Source organism: Macaca fascicularis, chromosome 7 (assembly GCF_037993035.2).
Source record: "Macaca fascicularis isolate 582-1 chromosome 7, T2T-MFA8v1.1".
Classification (NCBI taxonomy): domain Eukaryota; kingdom Metazoa; phylum Chordata; class Mammalia; order Primates; family Cercopithecidae; genus Macaca; species Macaca fascicularis.
In genome coordinates, this window is record NC_088381.1 from 159775736 (window position 1) to 159803178 (window position 27443).

General features: G+C 35.4%; 1 protein-coding gene across 12 annotated transcripts in view; it reads right to left on the reverse strand.

Annotated features, from left to right (window-relative positions):
* Positions 1-1375: 1375 nt before the first annotated feature.
* TC2N (tandem C2 domains, nuclear) overlaps positions 1376-27443 on the reverse strand; it is an 86265-nt gene continuing 60197 nt past the window's right edge. For all 12 annotated transcript variants that reach the window (XM_045397622.3, XM_015454133.4, XM_005562042.5 and 9 more), the window contains 9 exons: positions 21247-21414; positions 19403-19494; positions 17802-17877; positions 17122-17222; positions 16607-16723; positions 11244-11435; positions 6422-6536; positions 4071-4270; positions 1376-1775 (listed from right to left, as the gene is read on the reverse strand). In XM_045397622.3, the coding sequence (XP_045253557.2) occupies positions 1665-1775; positions 4071-4270; positions 6422-6536; positions 11244-11435; positions 16607-16723; positions 17122-17222; positions 17802-17877; positions 19403-19494; positions 21247-21414 (1172 nt within the window). In that variant the 3' untranslated portion in view covers positions 1376-1664. The remainder of the gene's footprint in view (positions 1776-4070; positions 4271-6421; positions 6537-11243; positions 11436-16606; positions 16724-17121; positions 17223-17801; positions 17878-19402; positions 19495-21246; positions 21415-27443) is intronic.

Genomic DNA, 27443 nt, shown 5'->3' on the forward strand with positions numbered 1-27443 from the left:
GGTGCAGGATATTGATAGCGTGGGAGGCTGTTGAGGGCTTTGTTGGGGGAGAAAGGAAACTCTATCTTCCTCTCAATTTTTCTGTTAACCTACAACTGCTCTAAAAAAAAGTCTATTTTTAAAAACAATTTTTAAAATTTGTATTTGTCTCAGATTCAAAATAGTATCACACAGGTGATTTATCTTAAAAGTCCATGTCAGTATTGACCTATACGTCATTTTTTACAAATCTAAAACAAAAGTATTTCAAAATGTTCAGTGGCAGAGAGTACTGGTACCACAAAATCAGGGCAGTAGAAGCAAAGGGGATATAAGATATGGATATTTTGTAGCTTGAGGAGATGGCACCTAGGGAAAGGAGAATTAAATGTTTATTTGGGAAAATGTTAATGATATACATAGAACATAGGAGCTGGAATAAACAAGGCATGCTTAGGTTATAGCAAGGCATACTCTTGGCCTAAAATATCACCATCTATCTCTGCATGTGTGTGACAAAGTAAGAATGTGGCGGGGGGGAAGGGAAGACTGAGAACACAGAGCACTTGGTCTACTTATTAGCAAAAATAAAGTGAGATTTTCTAACATCAGGTATAATGTCATCTGCCCCTTCAAAAAGCTGTTCTTTTTGGCCACACTTCTTATGGTCAATTAAACTGAAATTATTTCCAAATACTGAGTTCTAATTAAAGTACTGGAAAGAAAACTACAATAGAAAATACTTATTTGTTACACAGTATAATCAGGTATGGTTATAAATAAAAAAAAAAAATGGGAAAATACTCAAACATTGTAAATTACAGAATAATCTAAATTTTAAAAACTAAAAACAAAGAACTGATTATCATAAAATACTGAATTTGCTATTTAAGCTCATTTAATTCTGTGAATTAGGATGGACCATATGGATGATACTCTCACTTTTACTCCAAATAAAACAAATAGTAAAATATTTGAGGGAAGAAAACAGTAAAGTATGTATATTCTGGGTTTCCAATTAAACTTCAACCTTCTGGTGTTTTCAATTATTCCTGCCAAAATGTAGTTTTCTATTTCTGAAGTTTCTTGGAGATAAGTAGCTTACAAAGTGGTAATGTGATGTCTTATGGGTAAAAAATTATAAAACACAGGGATTAAACTTTCCCCCAATATAGAAAATAGTTGAAATGGTTCAATTCATTTTTACCAGGAGAAAATATATAGCAAGAGGTAAACAGTGGAGCCAAGACCCAATCAATAATGTCTAGCACTGAAGTAATGTTGAAGTCTTCTAAATATCAATAGTACTAAGAGACTTGCTATACCAGGTTTTGAATATCTAAGTAAAGCTTAAAATACAAAAGCAAAAACATAATATAGAAAGAACTATCAGCGGTTGATATTCTCATAGACTTTATAATTTATTTAGTCATCTTAATACTATCCTTTGATTTTACTATCTGTGTCGTGTTGCACAGTTTTAAAACATTTCCTTTACTTTGGATATCTGATAAAATTCATTATACTTTCTTATCAAATTTTCTATCAGATACAATATATACTGTAATTATAGCCCCCATAAATTGACAAATTTATTGATTTGTCTCTTCTCATTGGTAGCAAATTGAAATCATAAGTCTTCTAAAAGAATGTCAAATTCTTCACCAAATTAATGTGTGAAGTCTTCAAGATGGATTTAATTTGTGCCACTTGATAACAACCTTTTCTGGATTTATTACTGTCTCTTTCCACTGGTTCACTGCTTCAATGTTATTACTGTCTTCACTTATCCAAATCTGTAAAGGAAAGTAAGTACAATCATTTAACTTGACACAGTAATAATAACTAAGTTCAGACAGTTAGTTACTCTTACTGATGGAAGAAATTTGGAAGTTTGGTTCATATATTTGAAATTAAACATCTTTCTTTTTTTCAAAAGTCAGTTTGATTTCTCTATTTGACATTTAAATGCTAAAACATTTAACCTGTTTAGTCATTCTGAAGACTAGTTTATAAGGTTCAATTCAATTAAAAAATTCAAGGTGAGGCAGTCAGGCGCAGTGGCTCACGCCTGTAATCCCAGCACTTTGGGAGGCCGAGGCGGGCAGACTACGAGGTCAGGAGATCGAGACCATCCTGGCTAACACAGTGAAACCCTGTCTCTACTAAAAATGCAAAAAATTAGCCAGGCGTGGTGGCGGGTGCCGGTAGTCCCAGCTACTTGGGAGTCTGAGGCAGGAGAATGCTGTGAACCCGGGAGGCGGAGCTTGCAGTGAGCCGAGATCGTGCCACTGCACTCCAGCTTGCGCAACAGAGCGAGACTCCATTTCAAAAAAAAAAAAAAAATTTCAAGGTGAAATATTACAAAATCATTTCCCCTAGAACAGTTATTAGTATCCTTTCCTATTCAAGAAATCTAGGAGCTCAACTTAAAACTGATGCCGACCACTCAAAAACATTCTTGTAAAGATCAATTAAAGTGAGGCTAATCATGATTCAAGTTAGATTGGTAAGGAATGTGCATTTTAAAGGAGCTTTTACATGAAATAAACCATAATCTCAATTAAAATCTAATAAATAGTCATTCTTGATCAATAGTAATTTCATAGTACCCATCACTTATGTAACTTAAATACTACATGTGAACACATACATAGTATTATGCAAATTATACAAAAGACATCACAATAATTATATTATTATGAACCTTTATGAAGACAAGGAATAAAAAAACTTGAATTCTCACCTTACCTCTAGCACTAACAAATGCTTTTACCTTGGAGTTAACTTCTCTGAGATTCAGTTTCTAAGAGATTAGAGCAGGTCATTGGTTTAAATCTTTTTCCTTTTCTTTCTTGTTCTAAAGAACCTTCCTTTCAAATGAAATCTTACAAATAACCCCAGTATGTAAAACAGACGTTAGAGTACTTTGGTTGATACAGGGGTGGAAGACCTTGAGTTCACCTTTGGCTGCCCCATCATGGTTCCTCCTAAGGCTACACCAGATAAGCCATAGGGAGCAGATGAACAGCAAGAACCTTTCCAGAATTATTATTCTAACTAAAATCTTAGCCAAGAGAATGGAATCACCACAAATGTTATCATGAAAATCATTTCAAGTAAATTTCCTATTCCATTCATACCATTAAGTTGAGGCTTGATGATATACGAAAACTTTAACTGAATTGACTTCATAGGCTTAATGGCTTTCAAAAGTGTGCTGGTTATATGAATTCTTGAATTCAAGTTATTTTCCAAAGAGTAAATTATAAACAAAACAACATCTTTATTAATATTTTATGTAAAAGTATATATTAAAAAGTAAATCAAGGAGCTGATATCAATCTTTGAAAAGTCATATATAATTTGAGGATTTCATGCAGACTGTCAATAATATCTTATCAAGTTGAAGATTTTAAACCAATAATATAGATTGTGGAATTTAAATGTGGTTCAAACAATTGTAATTAAGGTGAAAGATAATGGATAGCTACCACTAGTCTATTCAGAGTAAGGAAAGGAAACAAGTTCCTAGAAGACTTGCAAGTTAGCAAGTGTTATGTTGTTTTACACAAATTGTACCAAGACTTTAAAATAATTCAGACAGTAGTATTAACTAAATAATATCACAACCACTGTTAAAATGGACATGTTCTAGGAATTCAAAACTAACATAACTCAGGTAAGAGCATATAAAAAGTGCCCATGTTAAACATTAAATCAAAGATTAAACAAAATAAAGTAAATTTGATACTCAAAGTCTTAAGAAATTGATTTAAATACTTAATGTTCCCTCCTTCCACAAGGAACAAATCAGTAGTACTGAAAAACTGATAATGCTCATCGTTTTTAAAGTAAAAAAGCTCAGAAAAAAACATATTTAAAGATAAACCTGATTGCTCAGAAATTCCAACTATTTATATTAAAGCAAAAAGTCTGACAAGTTTTGATTTTTGTAGCAACAATGAATTTTGATTTATGATGCTAAAGAAGTGTACTCTATTTGACTTTAATATTTCCTGTATTCTCTTTGTTAAGTGACTGTTTGAATGCATAGAAAAATACAAGGAAGGATAAAAAATCCTACTAACCTGGCCCACAAAGTGTTTTCTTCTTACAGAGCTTCGACTATAAAGCTTAATGAGAAAAACAATGTCTCTTTCACTCTGTATAAGTGGAAAAATCATAGTCTCTCCCCACTTGACTCTTCCATTGGAGGCCTTCAGTAAGCGTGTCTTTTTCTTGTAAATCAACTCTCCCGAGCTAAACATTCCCACCTTCACAAAAAAACCTTAAAAATTAGAAATACTGGTTTATAAAATGTTTTTCAAAATACCATATAAAGGTGTGTATATACACATCCAAGTTGGAATTTATATATATAACATTTATTGTAAAAATACAGGTAAGTCACTTTTAAATGTTCGATGAGCTACAACCATAACAGAAAACAGCTCTAGTCAACTTTATAACTTTGGCCATACTTTACTACTATAACTTTAAATGAACTTAATCTTTCTGTGGCTGAATACCATTAAAGACTGGAAATGGAGGCATAAACAACAATTACAGTAAGAGTGCACACTGAAAAGGATCACACTAAAGAGAGGTGCCAATTTTTTAGACAGCTGGAGGTATTTATTTCACAATTTTATATAAGTAAAATATAAAATACTCCAGGAGTTAAGTATATGCCCACTAGATAAAACCTATACATTAAATAAATTTGAGATGTAGAGCTTCCAGTAATGGCAGAAAAGTTTGTATAAAGTAACCTTCCCATAAATAACAATTATAAACTTAGGAAAAAAATTTAAAAACACTAAAAGCAGAAAGAAATCGGAGGGAAGTCAACTGGTAAGAGATGGGAACTTCCCTGGGTCAAATTCAGCTTGATACAGCTTTTCACCTAAGCATACTCCCCTATCTGACCGACACAGCGCCTACAGCTCAAGCAGAAAGTACAGTCTGACTAACTGGAGGTGACAGAGCTGGGCTGCCAGGGAAGCAAGAAAGTGAGAACCCCCAGAAAGGAGGGAGCCACAAAGTGAGGGCTGAGAACTGACCATCAGATTGATAGAATGAAGAGCTGTGGTCATCCTGATGAGGATGTTTTAAGGGAAGCCCGTTATAAACCGCAGCTGTTGTCCTTGTTTCCTAGAATTAATTATATATAGTCCTGATGATTTATTCCAAGTTAGGTTTTATTTGCTTATTTTTATTTTAGGATTTTCCATCTATCTACATAGGTGACATTAGTCTATAATTACTTTTTGTGTGTGCTGTCCATTCTGTTTTGGTATCAAGAATATGCTGACCTCACAAAATTACTTTTTCCATCTTCTTTTCATGCTTTGGAGCAGCTTATATACAATAAAAATTACATGTTCCTTGAAAATTTGGTAGAATCTTCCAGTACAATTACCTTGGCCTAGTGCTTTTATTAGAGGCAGTTCTTTAACTACCTTTTCATGGTTATTCTTTTATTTAGATTTTCTTCCTCTTTTTAAGATTCTACTTTCAACCACTGAATTTCTCAGAAAGTCATTTATTTTACATAGATACCCAAAAAATTGGTATAGTTATATATGGTATTGCTTTATATATGATAGAATCTCTTCTGAATTTGAAATTATATCCTCTTCATTGCTCAGAACATCATTCATGTTTTCTCTATTTTTTTCACTTGATCTCACCTGCTACAGATTTGTCTATTTTAATGATTCTTTCAAAGAAACAGCTTTTAGTTTTATTGATTATGCCTTTTGTGGTTGTCTCCATATCTGTCACCTTCAACTTTAGCTTTAGTACCTTACTTCTAATTTCTTTGTGTTTGTTGTTTTTCTAGCTTCTTGAATTGAATGCTCCGTTTCATTTATTTTCAGTCTTTCTAGTTACAGTGAACATGCATTGCTTTTGCCTGCCCCCAGATAGTTCCCTTCTTTTAGTAGGGAAAAGGGGCACTCCTACCCCAACTCAAATCTTTAGGACTAGACAACCAAAGTATCACAACTCCTGGTTGTACACAAAACACAGGGAGGGAAAAGTGTTTCTAGGTTTGTTTTTGATATATATATTTTTTTACAATTAAGTTTCTAGTTAGCAGGGCATTCCACAAAGGGCACAGACCTAGAGAGAGGATAAATCATTTCAGGGGGTAAAATATAACTGAGAATCCTCTAGACATTCAACCTGTATGAACTGATGAGCTAAATAAAAAACAGTATCAAAGGCAAAGAGGTCATAACTGGATAACACTCAAGAGACCACTGTATTAAGGTAGACACAATGGCTAAAATTTGAAATCCTATAATTTTAAAGTAAATAAGTTAAATAATAAAAGTTACTAAGATTTTAATCTCCATTGTAAGAAACGTAGAAAAAATACTTTCTATTACTAATACTTTCTGAAGATTCTACTTTGAACCATTGATATACTTACTCAAAGTCAAAGGTGTTGAGGAGCTTGGAAGGTATTGTGCCTCAAGAATTTGTAACTGAATTCTGCTATTTACTGCTTGAAAACAAGTCCCCAATTCAAGTTCTGCATGGCAAACCTGCATATCAAAAAAGTGTCATTTGGTAGTTAAGAATAAAGTTTTTGGGATAATTAAAAAATTCAAAGAGAAAAAGTTAAGGTTAGAAATTTTGAAAGTATTCCTTTCCAATGATATTCAAAACTATAAGCTACAAGAGAAAGTTAAGAAGATAAATATCATGAATTCTTTAAAGTACTCATTTGCATGGATTCTGAAAATACAGGTTCTATCTACGTACTGAAACTTCAAAATCAGTGACACCTAGAGCCAATTCAAATTAAAAGTAAATTAAATTCATAAGCAGTATCACTGGAGAAAATGCCAGTGAAATTAACACAAAAGGAATACACTTTCAAAAGAACTAAATGTAACCAAATTATTTTTAGAGAACACATGAAATATGATTAAAAAGTTACATATGAAAATCATCATTTTTTTCTAATTGTGGAGATCAGGGTAGGTGCTACCAAAATCAGAAGACAGCAATAAACAGATCTGTGGATTAAGAGTTGAATTACTATGCTGAATGGAAGCAAGCAAGCTAAAGAAAGCTGGCAAGAAGCTAGTCAACGTGATGAGGCAGTAAATAATAAGGAAAAGGTCAAAGAAAACCTGAGGCAAACAGTAAAATGAAGGAGACTTAAAGAAGAGGAAAAATTAAAACGTGTTCTTCAGCACTGCTGACCAACAGCAGAAGAAAGTTGGTAATTTGTCTGTGAAATACAACACAAGTCAGACTACTTAGGTGGATTCCAAGGTCCTTGGACTGAAAAATAAAAGGGAGAACAGTAGTCCAAACACAAAAACACTATTGTTTACATGTTGAAAAGAGTAAGAATAGGAATAAAGTAGGAACATAATGTTTACAGATCATACTAGGGCTCAGCATAGACAGACACAAAAGTCTTTGCTAGTACTGATTCCAATAAAGTTACAGAACAACTGAATGACACTTGATGAGGACATTTATATTTGACATTGCTCAGTATTCCCCAATAACTGGCTCATGGCTCACTGGAAAAAAAAAAAAAAAAAACCACCTTTCCATATACATAACATTGACAGAGGCTTGGTGTTTTCTTAAAATATGATTCTGTATTTTAAACTAGTCATGCCATAAGAAATGAAGAGATAGAAAATGAAAAGTGAATTGCTTAACAAGTACAAACTCAACTGTTGGAATTTAATTCCCCCTTGAAAAGGTCTAAATTGATGATAAAACTTGTTATTTGGCAACAAATGATGACTTCTAATAAGTAAGTTAATTTATTGCTTTTGATTGTAATCAGAATGAGAACGAACTAACAACTTTTCACATGAACTAATTTGATAGCCATAAAACAAAACAAAACAAAACAAAAAAACCTTTGCTGATACAAAAAAATTGCTGCCCTTGGCATTTAAAAAATATATTTTAAAAGATAGAGTCACACTGTTTATAAAACACAAGGGAAATCATGGTTAAATTTTTTTATTATTTTTTATTATGGTTTTGTACCCACAATGTAATAACACTTATGAAAACACATAAAGGTGGCAAAACTTCTCTTATTGTTACACAATTGTAGAGTTCACTCTCATAAAACAGAGCAGCATTTGGCAATAGGCTTACCATTTCCCACTTGCCAAGGTTATTTCACAGATTCAATTCATGTTCCAGGACATTAATTCAGATCATGAAAAACTATTCAAAGATTTAAACTATTGGCCAGGCGCAGTGGCTCACGCGTGTAATCCAAGCACTTTGGGAGGCCGAGGTGGGCGGATCACCTGAGGTCAGGAGTTTAAGGCCAGCCTGACCAACATGGAGAAACCTTGTCTCTACTAAAAATACAAAAATTAGCCAGGTGTGGTGACGCATGCCTGTAATCCCAGCTACTTGGGAGGCTGAGGCAGGAGAATTGCTTGAACCCGGGAGGCGGAGGTTGTGGTGAGCTGAGATCGCGCCATTGCACTCCAGCCTGGGTATCAAGAGCGAAACTCGGGCTCAAAAAAAAAAACAAAAGAGCAGCATTTGGCAATAGGCTTACCATTTCCGGCTTGCCAAGGTTATTTCACAAATTCAATTCATGTTCCACTTATTTTAGATCATGAAAAACTATTCAAAGATTTAAACTATTTAAATCTCATAGTAACCAAAAAATTAAAATTCCAACCAATTAGCAGGTATGTATTGACTGCATTTAATAAGCACAAAACTGCTCCTGAATAATGTATCCTTTTATTCAGAAAAGAAAATATTGTTAGCCTTCCTGGAAGGGTTGAAATGAAATGTTGAGCATCATTATAGAACATCACGATCTGGTGATGTTTGAGAATATCTTCTTAGGGGGGCAATACATGGTAGAGTTAAAAGAGCTGGCTTTGGAATCAGACTGCCTCCATTCAAATCCTGACTCCCCAATACTGGCTGTATGACCTCAGGCAAGCGTTCCCCTGATCTCCACAAAAGGGATAAAGAGCACCGGGGTGATAATTTTGGTGTGATCATTAGATCACATAGCATTGAGGCAGCCGTAAGATAAAATCTCTGTAAATGCCAGCTGTTTCTTCAGGAAAACGTATTTCTTCCACATTATTCAACACCAAAATTTGAGATCTGAAGTAACTATTTACATTACTATTTGTCAAGGTCAAGAATTCTTTATTGAGTAAAAGCCTGAAAGTTGTGCTGCTCATGGTGAAACACTTGTCAGTGTGGATGGTTAAATCCGGCTCTTTTTTTTGAGACAGAGCCTCACTCTGTCGCCCAGGCTGGAGTGCAGTGGCGCGATCTCGGGTCACCACAAGCTCCGCCTCCCAGGTTCACGCCATTCTCCTGCCTCAGCCTCCCAAGTAGCTAGGACTACAGGCGCTCGCCACCACGTCTGGCTAATTTTTTGTATTTTTAGTAGAGACGGGGTTTCACCATGTTAGCCAGGATGGTCTCGATCTCCTGACTTTGTGATCCGCCCGCCTCGGCCTCCCAAAGTGCCGGGATTACAGGTGTAAGCCACCATGCCTGGCCAAGTCTGGCTCTTTAAATGTCACAATTAGAATATTTATTTTCCTCTTCAACACATTAAAACAAAGCATACTATTATTGCTTTAGCCAATAATATGAAACAGTCACACTTACTAACATAAACTCACTGGTCCAGTATAGCCCAAACACTCTTCTTTCAGGGTATCAATCTATAACCCTAGCACTTGGCATTCAGAAAATACACAAATATTTATAAGATCTCTGATACATGAAATATAATTTAGTAGAAATTTAGCCATAATTATTCATTCATATTTTCCAATGCAGATAATAATGTCTCAATTCCCCAGAAAATCCCTGAGTTCTCTTCTTATATACTCTGTTTTTAATGTTTTAATATATGAATTATCTATTTAAATAGTGTATTTGTGCCTTCTGTAAACTATGGCTGCAGATTACTACCTACTAAGCTAGTGTCAAATATGCCAGTGACAAACTCCTGTCATAGTTACAGAACAGCACATTGGGGGTTGAGATAAAGAATAATAGGCAAGGCTGGGCGCAGTGGCTCACGCCTGCAATCCCAGCACTTTGGGAAGCCGAGGCAAGAGGATTGTTTGAACTCAGGAGTTTGAGACCAGAATGGGCAATATAGTGAGACTCCTCATCTCTACTAAAAATTTTAAAAATTATCTGGGCATCGTGGTATGCCTGTAGTCCTAGCTTCTCAGGAGGCTGAGGTTGGAGGATTGCTTGGGCTGGAAGATGGAGAAGGTAGTGAGCTGTGATTGTGCACTGCACTCCATGCTGGGCTACAGAGCTTTCTTTCTTCCTCAAAAAAAAAGGAAGGGAAGGGAAGGGAAGGGAAAGGGAGGGCAAGGGACGAGGGGAGGGGAGGACACGAGGGGAGGAGAAGGAAAAGGAAAGAAGGAAGGAAGGAAACATGTTTCTGCCCCATATCCCCCAAAATTCTGATTTTTTTTAGTTTATGTATGGGCATTTTTTTAAAGCTCCCAGATGATTCTAATGTGTACCCAGAGTTAAGAAGCACTTCCAGTCACCTTAAATATTTTTGGAAAAAGGTAAAATATAAATCCCATATAAATTTAAAACCACATATAGGTTTGACCTTATAAAAGCTTAAGACTGATTTTTATGAATATTTATCCTAACATTTGATCTATATAATTTAATTAGAAATTCCTAAATGATTTAAAAACAGTGTTCAGTTTGCTGAGAGAAGCAAAGAGCAGGTCCCAATCAGCACCATTAGGCAATAAAGCTTTTTACAAAAAAAAAAAAAAAAAAAATCAGCTGTAAAACTTCTAATCAATTTATGAGCTGCTGTATAGCTTACTCATGGTTAAAACAACTTTTCTAATCTATTTCAGGGCAATCTCTGATTGAGTTTGGAATTTATGATTCTTTTTTGTTTTTCCTAAGTTATCAGCTACCTAAAAAATCTTTTTAAAAAAAGGTTATTCATACCTCAAAGTTATTTCCCCTGAAGTATAAAATATTAAGAAGAAATGTGCTAGGAGAAGGTAAACTTGAGGTTATTTTCCAACAGAGAAAGAAAACAGTTCTGTTAACATTTTATCAATAATTTCTAAAATATTATTTGGAAATAATATTATTGCTACTTGAGAGCCTTCTAGATGCTCTAATATTCTATTCAGGTTATCTTCTAACAAACAAAAACCCATCCACCAAATAATTCTAAAAGTATGAAATACTCTTAACATACTATTATCACTTACAGAAATTTTTGAAGGCGGTGTTATATCCAGAGAGTAATCCATTTCCTGTGTGCTAAGGGTTCTGAGTGATAGTGAGCATTTTCCAATGGTTTTCTTCCTGGGAGTCTGGGTTTGAATCTTAAATATAAGCCTTACGGTTTGTAGACTTTGAAGTTTAATAGCAAATACAAACGTTTCCATAAATTCAATAGCCTTTAAAAAAAAACAAGAAAACATAAAATATATAAAAGGCTTATATGCCAGTACAAAATAATATTTTATATTCAGAAAAGGTATATTTAATTCTTTTTACAACAAAACATCTTTTTAATGTGAGTGAAAATAAGAATGGCAATGACTTGCTTTTCTAGAGTTTATCCTGGATACTCCCTTTCTTAATTTGACAAATCATCCTTTAAATTATTTAGGAATTCGGGTCATATCAACACCATGCTCACCACAATACAGCTTTTTCCCTTTTTGAAAATTAATTGTTTTTCCATCTTTGGTTCTGGCATCTTTCCTGTCATCATCACCATTCTTCAACAGTTTAGGAGAGTGGTGCAGGAATCTCATATGCAAGCACTCTCTTGTTCACAGTATCTAACTAGTTCACATAAAGAGACTTGAATTATTTCTTTAAAGGAGTTATTTTTTGTCTAACGAATCTTCCCATCTATCTTAGGCTTCAGTTTCCTTTTTGGTGACATTTATTCCACCCTTTCCTATCTGAAAAACTAACTCCTTGATAGAGAAGACAAAGGAAAATATGAGTTTAAAATTATACTTTCTCTCCTAATCACCCATCTCAGTCAGCAAGTCAGTGTTTTCCAGCCTCAGAACATTTTTAAATGCTCTTGTTACTTTTAATATTTTTAAATCCTTGGCTTACTATGGGCTAACATGTTCTTGACACTAGACCGTTCTTTGCCATACACTTCCTTCTTTCCATCTTTAATGCATACATTTAGAAAGGAACTTTTACTCCTTTTGAAAAGGCAAGATATCTGGGCAACTAGCTTAAATATTTTGAATACAGGCATACCTTATTTTACTGTACTTTGCTTTAATGTGCTTCACAGACATTACATTTTTTGCAAATTGAACGTTCGTGGCAACACTATGTTGAGTAAGTCTATCAGTGTCATTTTTCTAATAGCATGTGCTCACTTCATGTCTCTGTCACATTTTGGTAATTCTCACAATAGTTCACACTTTTTCAATATTATTATATCTGTTATGGTGACCTGTGCTCAGTGATCTTTGATATTACTATTGCAATTGTTTTGGAGTGCCACAAACCACACCTATATAAGATGGGCAACTTGATCGATAAATGTGTGTGTTCTGATGGCTCCGGCAACCAGCTGTTCCATCTCTCTCCCTCTCCTCAGGCCTCCCTGTTTCCTAAGACACAACAATATTGAAATTAGGCCAATTAATAACCCGAAAACGCCCTCTACGTGTTCAACTGAAAGGAACAAACGTATATCTCTGACTTTAAATCAAAAGCTAGAAATGACTAAGCTTAGTGAGGAAAATACGTTGAAAGCCGAGATAGACCAAAAGCTAGGCCTTTTATATCACTTAGTCAAGTTGTGAATGCAAAGGAAAAAATTACTGAAGGAAATTAAACGTACTACTCCAGTGAACATACAAAGTGAAACAGCCTTATTGCTGATGTGGAGAAAGTTTTATTTGTCTGGACAGAAAATCAAATCAGCCACAACATTCCCTTAAGCCAAAACCTAATTCAGAGCAAGGTCCTAACTCTCCTCAATTCTATGAAGGCTGAGAGAGGTGAAGAAGCTGAAGAAGAAAAACTAAAAGCTAGTAGAGGTTGGTTCATGAGGTTTAAGGAAAGAAACAGTCTCCAATACATAAAAGTGCAAGGTGAAGCAGCAAGTGCTAATGTAGAAGTTGCAGCAAGTTATTCAGAAGATCTAGCTAAGAAGGTGGCTACATTCAACAACAGATTTTCAATGTAGACAAAAGAGCCTTCTGTTGGAAGAAGATACCATCTAGGACTTTCACAGTTACAGAGAAGTCAATGCTTGACTGCAAGGCTTCAAAGGACCAGGCTGACTCTCTTGTTAGGGGCTAATGCAATCAGTCACTTTGAGTTGAAGCCAACACTCACTCACTGTTTTGAAAATCCTAGGGCCCTTAAGTATTACACTAAATTAACTCTGCGTGTGCTCTATAAATGGAACAAAGCCTGGATAACAGCATATCTGTTTAAAGCATAGCATGGTTTACTAAATATTTGAAGTCTACCACTGAGATCTACTGCTCAAAGAAAAAAAAAGATTCCTTTCAAAACACTATTTCTCATTGACAATGCACTTCGTCACCCAAGAGCCCTGACAGAGATGTATACAGAGATGAATGTTATTTATTTTCATGTCTGCAGACACATCCATTCTGCATCCCATGGATCAACTTTCAAGTGTTATTACTTAAAAAATAAATTTTGTAAGGCTATCGCTGCCATAGATAGTGATTCCTCTGATGGACCTGGGCAAAAGCAATTGAAAACTTTTTAGAAAGGATTCAGGATTTTAGATGCCATTAAGAAAATTCATGATGCATGAAAAGAGGTCAAAATAAGGACATTAGCAGGAATCTGGAAGAAGTTTATTCTAACCCTCATGGCTGACTTTGAGGGATTCAAGATTTCAGCAGAGGAAGTAATTGCAGATGTGGTGGAAACAGCAAGAGAACTAGAATTAGAAGTGGATCCTGAAGATGCAATTGAATGGCTGCCATCTCATGATAAAATATGAACAGATAAGAAGTTGCTTCTTACACATAAGCAAAGAAAGTAGTTTCTGGAGATGGAATCTACTCCTGGAAAAGATGCTGTGAACATTGTTTAAATGAATTCAGAGGATTCAGAATATTACATAAACTTAGCTGAAAAGCAATAGTAGGGTTTGAGAGGATGGAATCCAATTTTGAAAGAAGTTCTACTGTGGATAAAATGCTATCAAACAGCATCACATACTACAGGGAACATTTTTGTGAAAGGAAGAGTAATAGATGTGGTCAACTTCACTGTTGTCTTATTTCAAGAAATTGCCACAGCCACTTCAACCTTCACCAGCCACCACCCTGATCATTCAGCAACCATCAACATCAAGGCAAAACCTTCCACCAGCAAAAAGATTACAACTTTCTGAAGACTCAGATGATCACTAACATTTTTTAGAAATAAAGTATTTTAAACTGAAGTGTGTAAATTACTTTTTTAGACATAATGCTATTGCACACTTAATGGACTACAGTATAAAGATAACTTTTGTATGCACTGGGAAACCAAAAAACTCATGTGATCTGCTTTATTGCAATGTTCGTTTTAGTGTGGTGGTCTGGAACTGAATCTACAGTATCTCCGAAGTATGCCTATACTGTGCCCAAATTGTTACTCTTGTTGTAATAGTTTATGTCTCTCTGTATAGCCAGAATTGTCTTTCTGAGGGTCTCACAACTACTGAGCTATCTTTTTCTTTTAGAGTCTCAAGTCATAGAATCAAGCCAATTATATATTAAACACAAAATGTTTAATGAGCTTACAAATTAAGCAAGTGTGATGCTTCATTTCACACTTTCCATATTTTGCCAAATAGGAGTCTCCCAAACAACTTTATATATAATAACAAAATTGTAAAATGAAAGACTCCATACAAGTTTTAATATGGGAACATTTTTCCTAACTTTTCCTAAGCTAAATTAGCTTTATTTGAAAATCAAAAAGTAAACTTGTTTAATTTAGAAAGTAGTCATCTATGAGTGTCAAGGTTATAATGAGTTAAGGTTTATTTCTAGCTAGACTTTCAATGATACATATTTTCATAAAGTGAGATCCTAATATATACATATACACATACATATATACACATTCATACATGTATACACATACACACACACCCCAATTTTGATCACTGCCTTTTTCATTTATTAAAAATGTTTTTCCAGCTCCTTAAAAACTCTTCCTAAACATTAGTTTTCATAGCTACCTAGGTTTCTATCACCTGGTGTTATGGGCTGAATTACACCCTTCTAAAAAAGATATGTTGAAGTCCTGAGCCCCAGCATCTCAGAATGTGAACTCATTTGGAAAGAGGGTCACTGTAGACGTGATCAGTGAAGTTAAGAAGAGGTAATACTGAAGTAGGGTGGACCTCTACTGACTGGTATCCTTTTAAGAAGATGGCCATGTGAATACACAGAACACAGGTATAATGCCATGTGAAGACAGAAGCAGAGACTGGAGTGATCTACAAGTCAGGGAATGTTAAGGATTGCTGGCCATCACAGTAACTGGAAGAGAGGCATGGAACAGATTCTCCCTCAGAGAAGGAATCAACACTGCTGACATTTTAATTTTGGACTTTCTCCAAAGCTGCAAGAGAGAAAATTCTGTTGCTGTAAGTCACTCAGTTTGTGGTACAGTACTGTGTTATGGTAGCCCTAGGAAACCAATGCACATAGGTACACCATTAGGTTTTTCAACCATTCCTCTGTATGACGTTTGGACTTTTTTCAATTTTTCTTCAAACAAAACTTCCAAGAATATTTTATATATTTTTGTTTGTATTTTAGATTATTTCCACAAAAATAATTTCCAGTTTCAAAGCAGAATTACTGTTTAAAAGTGTAAATATTTTAAGGTTTTGACATGTAGTGTCAAGATAATTTCTAAGAAGTTGTATGTTCTAGAATACCTGTAAAATTTTTCCTAATTCTAAGAAAGGAAAGAAAGAAAGAGGAAGAAACAGAAAGCAATATGCAATTTAAATTTGTATTTCTATGATTAATAGTGAGAAGAAACTTTTTATATGTTTATTAGTCATTTGAATATTATTTTTAAATGATGTCTTTTAGAAGATATATTTTCATTTGCATAGAAAAACAATAGTCTTTTAACCTATAACAAACGACAGAAATGAACATGTATTTAAATTAATGTAAAATCTAGAATCTACAAAACCAAACTCAGGATCGTAAGTCCTTCTGTTATACTAATTGGAAGTATTTAAAAGAAATTCATTGCAATCATGAAATTATTTTTCAAGGCCAAAGTGGGTTGGGGGAAACAGAAGCCAAGATTTATTTCATTTCACACAAGAAAAGTAAATAGGTTTCTTAGATATTATTCATCTTCTGTATATTCTAGTGAATAAGATGTTCTTTTCAAATGCATCTTAATACTAGACAATGAAATATCAAATATTTTAGAGACTCAAAGTTGTCTTGAAAAAGCAACAATACATAGTTGTAGTTTCCCTGAGATAAAAGACTTTCTTATTCTGATTTGTTTACATGGGTAAAAGTGACATAAGAAAAACAGAAAAGAAATTCAAACACAAACAGCCACTTACGTTGGAACCTTCCTTGGCTGAAGATTTGAAATGCACTGGTTTGGGCAATGTAAGTATTCCTTTTATAGAAACAGTAGGAGTGTCTCCATAACTAGAGGGCCAACTTAAATCTCTGCACTAAAAAAATTAAAAATACAGTTTGAATTTTACAAAGGATCCAACAATACAAACATTTGATGTATTTCTTGAGGTACTGACTTTAGATAAAAACTGTAAAAATAAACTTGTCTACTGAGACCTCATGTTGCATCCACATTAAGCAAATTTTGACATATAATATTCTAGATGTCATGTCAATTTTCCTCTTGAGCTTAAAAGCACACAAACTTCCATCATACTACAGATTTTTTTTTCTTAGATGCTTTATTAAATACTATTTTCTGTAAAAATATTAAAGAATTCCAAATTTCAAAGGTGTCACTGGCCCATTCCCCAGAAAAGGGCAACAGTAAATGTTTACAATGTCTAAATATTCAATTTTGTAATAAAAGCTGGTATTAACTATACTAATTTACCTGTAAAACTGTGATCCAGATCTGTTCTACTGAAGAATTATAAAACAATTTCACATTCAGTCTCCCAAAGTCCCTTTCATCTCCTGATAGAGTAATTGTATCTGAATTATAAAAGGACAAAGATGTTTCAAATGCCATGCAATCCTTCTAACCCAATTAAGCTTTGATACAATCCAATTTTAAGAGCACAATTTTTAAATGCTACAATTATTTTTTAAAGTTCACAATCTAAGAAGACAAAAATCACACTTTAATGTTTTCATTGATGCACTAGAGGGAAGATATATACTATAAAAAGGTCTCATGGGTTTAAAAACTTAACCCAATTGCAGTAAGGGATTTACATTAAAACTAAGAGAAATCTTTCCAAATAATATATATATGGCCTTAATACTGTATTCTTCTGGAGGCTCCTTCACCAGCACACTTTAATACAAACAAAAGATACTCAGCTGCTTCACTTTTTAAAAAGCCACACTTGTACCTGAACACTGAGAAATGTACCATGTGACCTGAGTATCCATATGCTGATAACACTACCAACATAGTTTTATTTAGACTTAATTTATTATATCAACATAGTAGATATAATCATCTAGAGTTTTTCACCTTATATACAATTTCAAGTTACTAGAAATAATTATCTTAAGAGTTTAAAAATAGGATACTTTATTCCTTACCCAGGCTTCTGTTACTCCCCTGAGAATTTTTCCTTGAAGAAGAACTACTGGGTACACTGGACAATGAATCATGTCTCTATAAATAAAATTATTCTTTAGTCAGAAATTGCATATGAAACCTTAAGGATTCTGATACATATGCCTCAATATCCATCCTCATAACAAACTGCATGCTATTTTGACAGTGTTACAGGTCAGAATTTCCCACTTACAGGTAGTGAAAAAGAAAAAAAGGTTTTGGCATTTGTTAGGAATGTCTTAAACATCTTACAAGATAATATACTGGAAAGCCTTTGCTGTTTTTGATTTGGTTTTGTAATAAGGAGAAAGATGTTACTGCTTAGGTTTCATACCTGAGAGTATTAATGAAAATGAGAATTTATTTAGAAATAGCCTGCTATGGAAAAACTTGTAAAGCTGCAATTATCAAAGCATAGTCAATCTGAACCTGCAGCATCAGTATCATTTGGAACTTGGTAGGAATACAAACTCAGGCCCTACTGCAGAGCTACTGAATTAAGAACTCTGGGGATGAAGCCTGTCATCCTGTGTTTTAACAAGCTCTCCAAACAATTCTGATGCATGTTAAACAACTGTTGCTATAAAAATTTAAATCTATAAAAAGTTAACTCAGTTGAGGATTAAGGATTATCTAGAACATATTTCCATTTTATAAAATATATGTATATGTATTCACATGGAAACAAGACCATGAGTACATATAATAATATTTTCACATTGCACTTACTCTGAGTTATAGGAAATACAGGAATTTGTCTTTCTACTTTGCTTACTTCTATTTCCTAATTTAAATAATTACAGCTTACTTGTAATAAAAAAGAAACTTTTTTTTTTTTTTTTTTGAGACGGAGTCTGGCTCTGTCGCCCAGGCTGGAGTGCGGTGGCCGGATCTCAGCTCACTGCAAGCTCCGCCTCCCGGGTTTACGCCATTCTCCTGCCTCAGCCTCCCGAGTAGCTGGGACTACAGGCGCCGCCACCTCGCCCGGCTAGTTTTTTGTATTTTTTAGTAGAGACGGGGTTTCACCGTGTTAGCCAGGATGGCCTCGATCTCCTGACCTCGTGATCCGCCCGCCTCGGCCTCCCAAAGTGCTGGAATTACAGGCTTGAGCCACCGCGCCCGGCCGACAAAAAAGAAACATTTTTTAAAACATCAAAATAATTCTTAATTCCTTTTCAAAACCAAGAGGATGCAGTGTTAATATTAGTGAATAAAGTCCTACATCTCAAAAGAAATATAATTTTTAATAACTAGCTGGTTATATTCGGTAAGAAAAGCTAAATTAATAAGCACTTTTAATTATACCATTTTAAATACCAACTGTTTCAAGGTTCCCTGAGAGCATACCAACTGAGATATAAAATTTATTGAAAAAAGAAAAACTACTGCCTTTTAGCAATCAAATAACAACAGCTTTCTAAAATAATGCACATGGGAAATATCAATTATTTATTCTTCAGATATCAGAACAGATACATCTACAAAAAATATACAACATATTCCTAATGTAATTCACACATTTCTGAATTTTTAATTTGAAAGGAAATTATCACATATAATTAAATTTATGTAGCTAATTCACCTGGATGAATCGCTGAGGTGAGCTTGTAAGATCAAACATAGATTTGCTTAGCCCAGGGGAACCGGGAAGTTTGTTGGTCCTTAAATCACAAACTACAAAGGGATATGAGAAAAATATATATTTTTAAGAAACACTGGAATTCTACTTAATTACCATGAACTAAATCTCTGTAGCAATACATCATGAATATTATGTGTAAATCTACAGAAAAGATAAAGCCTTCTAATAAAATATTTTTTAACTTAAAAATTTTTTTTCAATTATTTTATTTTTGTTCGAAACAGAAATCAACATAAATCAAACAACACATTTTCATATCCACATCAAATATCAAACAGGGAAAATTCACTTTTTTCTTTACATTCCCCATTCCTTGATCCAATAAAAATAATCTAAGAGTAAATACTCTGTATTAAGTGTAATGCAATTATTTATTATTAATAAGCACGTATTACTTTTAAAAATCAATACTCAATCCCATGTGCTCCCATATTTCTAGTCTGTATTTTTAGTTTCCCTCCTACACTGTAAGATCTGTGAAGAAAGGAACTTTGTATGCCAATTATATATTCAAGCACAGTAGTGAATGCAAGGCAGGCCCTTAAATAAGTATTTCTTCTTTATTTTCAGTACCTCACACTAAATTCAGTGGTTGAGATATATAGATATAGATATAGATATAGCCCCTGAAAAATTGAGAATTTTGTGAATCACAGATGAACATGGTAGACTCTAATTCACACAGTCTCAAATATGAAACTACAAAAGCTCTATAATCACTTAAGCAGTTTCTTTGTTTATATTTCCCATCACACTATGAGTTTCTAAATTCATCATTTTCACTGAATACAGAAAATGAAAAAATATTACCGTATTTAGTACAAATATCTATGTACAAATAGCTGTTATAGAGTTCATGAATATACAGATGACAAATGAAATGCACACAAAATAATCTGGGCTGGTGCAGTGGTTCATGCCTGTAATTCCAGCAATTTGGGAGGCCAAGGCAGGAGGACTGCTTCAGCCCAGGAGTTCAAGCCCAACCTCAGCTACATGGCAAAACCCTGTCTCTACAAAAAATACAAAAAAAATTAATCAGGTGTTGTGGCACATGCCTGTAGTCCCAGCTTCTGGGGTGGGGGGCAGGGGTGATGGGGAGCTGAGGTGTGAGAATCACTTGAGCCTGGGAGGTTGATGCTGCAGTGAGCTGAGATTGCACCACTGTGCTCCAGCCTGAGCAACAAAGTGAGACTCTGTCTCAGAACAACAACAACAAAAAGACAAAATAATCTGAAAACTAAACTTCTTGCTTTTTCATGTTTTCTTCCCTTGTACCTGGTATGCAGCTAACTCCCTTCTCTTTTGTTGTATGTATTTATTATGAACAACATAATGTTTTAAAGTATATATACATTGCAGAATGATTAAGTCTAGCTAATTTACAAATGTATTACCTCACAGTTATCACTTTTGAGTGATAACAAAAAGTGTTTTGAGAAAACCTAATATCCACTCTCTTAGCACTTTTCAAGAATATATCATAATTAACTATAGTCTCCATGTTGTACAAAAGAGCTCTTGAACTAAAGCTTCTTTCAAAAAAAGGAAAATTAAATGGAATGTAGAACTACCAACAGATGTAACTCATTAACCTTTCAATTTTCATATTAGATATAATACTACAGAGATGTCATAATGTTTATCACATTTATGAAGCTTGCTTTTTTCTTATTTTTAAATTGCTTTTAATAGTAAGAACCATTTATTCCCAGATCTTAGATTTGATTTCTAAATTTCTTAAAGAGAAACACAAAGAGAAAAAGCAGAAAAAATTTTCATACCTGATCCATACAGTCTCGTCACTTCTGAACGGGGAGGAAAGCGTCGACTCAAATCAGGTGAAATGTGCTGATACATATAGAATGGGTTATACACATCATAGCTGGGTCTGTGCTGGGATGAACTGGAAAGTTCTACCTTTCGATCTCCAAAAGATGCTCTGGCAGATGCTGAAAGCAAATGTTTCTAAAAGTTTATAACATCCTTTTCTTGGAGTTATTAGCCAACAGCTGGTACACCCAGGGCAAAAGAAAAAATATTTTGTCTCAAGTAATACTAAATCACATGCCTTTGATAGCTAAAAATATCAGCACATATTTAGGAAGTTCTCTGTGAAGTATTATGCCAAGGATCAGCCATGAAGCCTGCACTTAAGACAGTTTGGTATATTTCTGGCATTTTTCTTTGCCCCATAGACAATTCTGTATTTTGTGATCTGAGTTTCCTCTTATTTTTCTACTTGCATATAGAACATCTTTTAAATTACAAGATCGGGTGGGGGGGGATATATCCTTTTCAAGAAGACATAGAACATTTATTAAAATTGACCACATGCCGAGATACACTAAGAAACTTTCAAATTTGGAAGGATTGAAATCATACAAAGTACATTTTCTTACTACAATGTAATTAAGTTGGAAATCAAATAGCAAAAATAAAAATTAAAAATATTTATATGGAAACACTGAAGACCAAGAATAACCAAAAACTAAATCTTTAAGAAGAAAAACAAGACTGAAAGATTTGCTCTACTGGGAATTAGGAATATAATATTGGTAAGTGATAGAAAAAGAGATCAATGGCAAAGAAAAGAAGGCCCAGAAACAGATACCCATTTCATGAACACTTAATTTATCATTAAGGTGGCATTGCACAAGAAAGAATGATCTTTTCACTAAAAGGTGGTAAGACAACTGGATATCAATAGGGAAAAAATAAGCCTGCATTCAACTAAACATATTCACAAAAAATTAGTTCCATGGGGACTGTAGATCTAAATTAAATATTACAGGCAAACCAATAAAGCTTCTATATGCAGGTTAACTTATAAGAAAGTTATCATGACCTTAGGACAGGGAAGTACTTCTTAAATGGAACATAAAGAGCATCAATCATATACATAATTTCATTTATTTATTTACTGAAGTTGATTCTCACTCTGTTGCCCAGGCTGGAATACAGTGGCACAATCTTGGCTCACTGTAACTCTACCTTCTGGGTTAAAGCTATTCTCCTGCCTCAGCCTCCCAAGTAGCTGGGATTACAGGCACCCACCACCACGCTGCCTAATTTTTTGTATTTTTAGTAGAGATGGGGTTTCACCATGTTGGCCAGGCTGGTCTTGAACTCCCAGGTTCAAGTCATCCACTGCCTCAGCCTCCCAAAGTGCTGGGATTACAGGCATGAACCACCGCGCCCAGCCTAATCATAGACATATTTTAATAAACTGAACTGCATTAAAATTTAAAATTCCCATTTGTCAAAGACTATTTAAGGTAACCCACAGAGTGCAAGACGATATATGCAACAAGCATAACTGGCAAAGGGCTCATATCCATCCAAGTACTAACCAGGCCCGACCCTGCTTAGCTTCGGAGATCAGATGCGATCAGGAGCATTCAGGGTGGTATGGCCATAAAGGGCTCATATCCAGAATACATGAGGAACGCCTACAAATCAATTTAAGAAAAAGAGAGAAGAGACTATATATAAATTGGCTTAAGACATTAATAGGCACTTCAGAAGACAGACTATCAATCTCATTAGTCATGAGGAAAAAATAAGCTGAAAACCCAAGGAAATACCACTGCACACTCACCAGAATGGTTAAAAGTAAAAAGACTGACAATAGCACGTGTTGACAAGAAAGTAGAGGAATGTAAACAATCATACTCTGCTAGTGGAAATGTAAATTGATATAATCACTATGGAAAAAGAGTTTGACAATTTCTTCTAAAGCTGAAGATATTGATAGTCTATGACCCAACAAGCCATTCTGAACATATACACAACTGAAATGCTTGTACATGTGCACTAAGAGATAGGTATAAGAATGTTCATAAGTATTATTACCCATAATAGCCAAAAAATTGGAAAACTCAAAATCCCATCAACAGTAAAATGGATATAGTATATACTTACTACATAAAAATACCTTATAGTATGCTACACAGAAACACTACTGTACACTATGCCATTTAGAATACAGAACAAATTATAATATACACTTACTGTACAGATATAAAAACAAACTAAAACTACTGACAATTACTTGAATGAATCTCAAAAACATAATGTTGAATGAGAAAACCATAAACAAAAGAATACAGACTGAATAAATTGTTTATTTTATATAAAGTTCAGAAAACAGAAAAAATTAAACTACAATATTCAGGGATATGAGCTTAGGTGGTAAGAAGAAAGGCAAGAGAGTCACGATTGTACCAGTTGTGACACTGAACACTCTAGGGTGACTGAAAGGCAAAAAAAAAATGGAGAGAAGCTTTGGGGTTACTAGTGCCACTCTATTTCTTTACCTAGGTTGTACCTATATGGGTCTTCTGCTTTGTAATAAATCACTGAGCTATATGTTTCTGTTTTGTGCATTTTCCTATGTGTATAGTATTTCATAATTTAAAAAGGATAAAATATAGGTCAAATTCCTTTCAAGGTTAATAATCATGTTGGGAATAATACGTAGACATAAAGGTAATATCTTCAAAGGTTTAAATTACAGTAATTCTCCATATAACAACACTGTGATCAACTATGGACCACATATACAACAGTGGTTCCATAAGATTATAATGAAGCTGAAAAGTTCCTATGGTCTAGTGACATGGCAATGATTGTCATCAAGATGTGAAGGCCTAGGCTAATGTGGATGTTTGTGTCTACGTTTTTAACAAAAACGTTTAAGAAGTAAAAAAAAAAAGTTTTTAATAGAAAAATGCTTATAGAGTAAGGATATAAATATTTTTGTATAGCTGCACACTGTGTTTGTATTTAAGCCAAGTGTTATTACAAAAAAGTCAAAAGTTTCAAAATATTTAAAAGTTTAGGCTGGGCACAGTGGCTTACGCCTGTAATCCCAACACTTTAGGAGGCCGAGGTGGGCAGATCATGAGGTTAAGAGATCGAGACCTTCCTGGCCAACATGGTGAAATCCCGTCTCCAGTAAAAATACAAATTAGCTGTGCGTGGTGGCCCATGCCTGTAGTCCCAGCTACTTGGGAGGCTGAGGCAGGAGAATCGCTTGAACCTGGGAGGCAGAGGTTGCAGTGAGCCAGGATCGTGCCACTGCACTCCAGCCTGGTGACAGAGTGAGACTCTGTCTCAAAACAAAACAAAACAAAAAAAGTTCATAAAGTAAAAAAGTTACAGTAAGCTAAGGGTGATTTATTATTGAATAAATAAAGACATATTTAATAAACTTAGTATATCCTAAGTATACAGCATTTATAAAATCCACAGTAGTATACAGTAATGTTCTAGTCTTCACATTCACTCACTACTCACACACTGACTCACCCAAAAAGACTTACAGCCCTGCAAGCTCCATTCATGGTAAATGCCCTATAAGGTGTGATATGGCTTGGCTGTGTCCCCATCCAAATCTTATCTTTAATTGAGCTCCTATAATTCTCATGTGTTGTGGGAGAGACCCGGTGGGAGATAACTGAATCATGGGGACAGTTTCCCCCATACTGTACTTGTGGTAGTGAATAAGTCTCAAGAGATCTGACAGTTTTATTTTTTTAAGGGGTTTCCCCCTTTGCTTGGCTCTCATTCTCTCTTGCCTGCTACCATGTAAGATGTGTCTTTCTCCTTCCACCATGATTGTGAGGCCTCCCCAGCCACGTGGAACTGTGAGTTCATTAAACCTCTTTTTCTTTACAAATTACCTAATCTTGGGTATGTCTTTATCAGCAGCATGAAAATGGACTAATATAGTAAATTGGTACCAGGAGTGGGGTGCTGCTGTAAATATACCCAAAAATGTGGAAGCAACTTTGGAATTGAGTAACAGGCAGAGGTTGGAACAGTTTGGAGGGTCAGAAGAAGACAGGAAGATGTGGGAAAGTTAGGAACTGCATAGAGACTTGTTGAATGGCTTTGACCAAAATGCTGATAATGACATAGACAATGAAATTCAGGCCAAGGTGGTCTCAGATGGAGATGAGGAACTTGTTGGGAACTGGAGAAAAAGTGGCTCTTGCTATGTTTCAGCAAAGACACTGGTGGCATTTTGCCCCTGCTGTAGAGATTTGCGAAACTTTGAACTTGAGGGAGATGATTTAGGGTATCTGGTGGAAGAAACTTCTAACCAGCACAGCATTCAAGAGGTGACTTGGCTTCTGTTAAAAGCATTCAGTTTTAAAAGAGAGCATAAAAGTTCGAAAAATGTGCAGACTGTCAACACAATAGAAAAAAACACATTTTTCTGAGGAGAAATTCAAGCCACCTGCAGAAATTTGCATAGGTAACAATAAGCCAAATGTTAATCATCAAGACAATGGGGAAAATGTCTTTAGGCTATGTCAGAGACCTTTGCAGCAACCCCTCCCATCACAGACCCAGAGGCCCAGGAGGAAAAAGTGGTTTCATGGGCCAGGGCCAGGGCCCCCCTGCTGTGTGCAGCCTAGGGACTTGGTGCCTTGCATCCCAGTTGCTCTAGCAATGGCTAAAGGAGCTGAGGTACAGCTCGGGCCATGGCTTCAGAGGGTGGAAGCCCCAAGCCTTGGCAGCTTCCACGTGGTGGAGCCTGCAGGTGCATAGAAGTCAAGAATTAAGGTTTGGGAACCTCCACCTAGAGGATGTAAGGAAATGCCTGAATGCCAGGCAGACGTTTGCTGCAGGGGTAGGGCCCTCATGGAGAACATCTGCTAGGGCAGTATGGAAAGGAAATGTGGAGTTGAAGCCCCCACATAGAGTCCCCACTGGGGCACTGCCTAGGAGAGCTGTAAGAAGAGGACCACCGTCCTTCAGACCCCAGAATGGTAGATCCACCAACGGCTTGCATTGTGCACCTGGAAAAGCCACAGACATTCAATGGCAGCCCGTGAAAGCAGTTGGGAGGGAGGCTGCACCTTGCCAAGCCACAGGGGTGTAGTTGCCCAAGACTATGGGAACCCACCTCTTGCATTAGCATGACCTGGATGTGAGACGTGGAGTCAAAAGTGATCATTCTGGAGCTTTAAGATTTGACTGCCCTGCTGGATTGTGGACTTACATGGGGCCCTTAGCCCTTCATTTCAGCCAATTTCTCCCATTTGGAAGGGGTGTATTTATCCAGTGTCTATACTACTATTGTATCTGGGAAGTAATTAACTTTTGATTTTGCAGGCTCATAAGCGGAAGGGACTTGCTTTGTCTCAGATGAGACTTTGAACTGTGGACTTTTGAGTTAATGCTGAAATGAGTTAAGACTTTGGAGGACTGTTGGGAAGGCATAATTGTTTTGAAATGTGAGGACATGAGACTTGGGAGGGGCCAGGGGCAGAGTGATATGGTTTGGCTGTGTCCCCATCCAAATCTCATCTTGAATAGTAGCTCCCCTAATTCCCACATGTTGTGGGAGACACCTGGTAGGAGACAATTGAATCATAGGGGTGGTTTCTCCCATACTGTTCTCGTGGTAGTGAATAAGTCTCAGATCTGATGGTTTTATAAGGGGTTTCCCCTTTCGCTTGGCTCTCATTCTCTCTTACCTGCTGCCATGTAAGACATGGCTTTCACCTTCTGCCATGATTGTCAGGCCTTCCCAGCCACATGGAACTGTGAGTCCATTAAACCTCTTTTTCATCATAAATTACCCAGTCTCGGGTATGTTACTCATCAGCAGCGTGAAAACAGACTAATACAAGGTGTATCATCTTTTATCTTTTATACCATATTTTTACTGTACTGAATACTGTATTCAGTATAGTATACAGCATAGTAACATACTGTATAGGTTTGCAGCCTAGGAGAAATAAGGTATCCATATAGCCCAAGTGTTTAGTAGGCTACACCATCTAGGTTTGTGTAAGTGCCTCTACATTGTCCATGCAATTATAAGATAGCTTAACAACATTTCTCAGAACATATCCCCATTGTTAAATGATTCATGACTGTGCTTGCAACACAATTTTAATCATTATTGATAGCAGTCTGCCCTATTCACTCAAAATCTTCTCTTTTCTCAACCCATCATTCA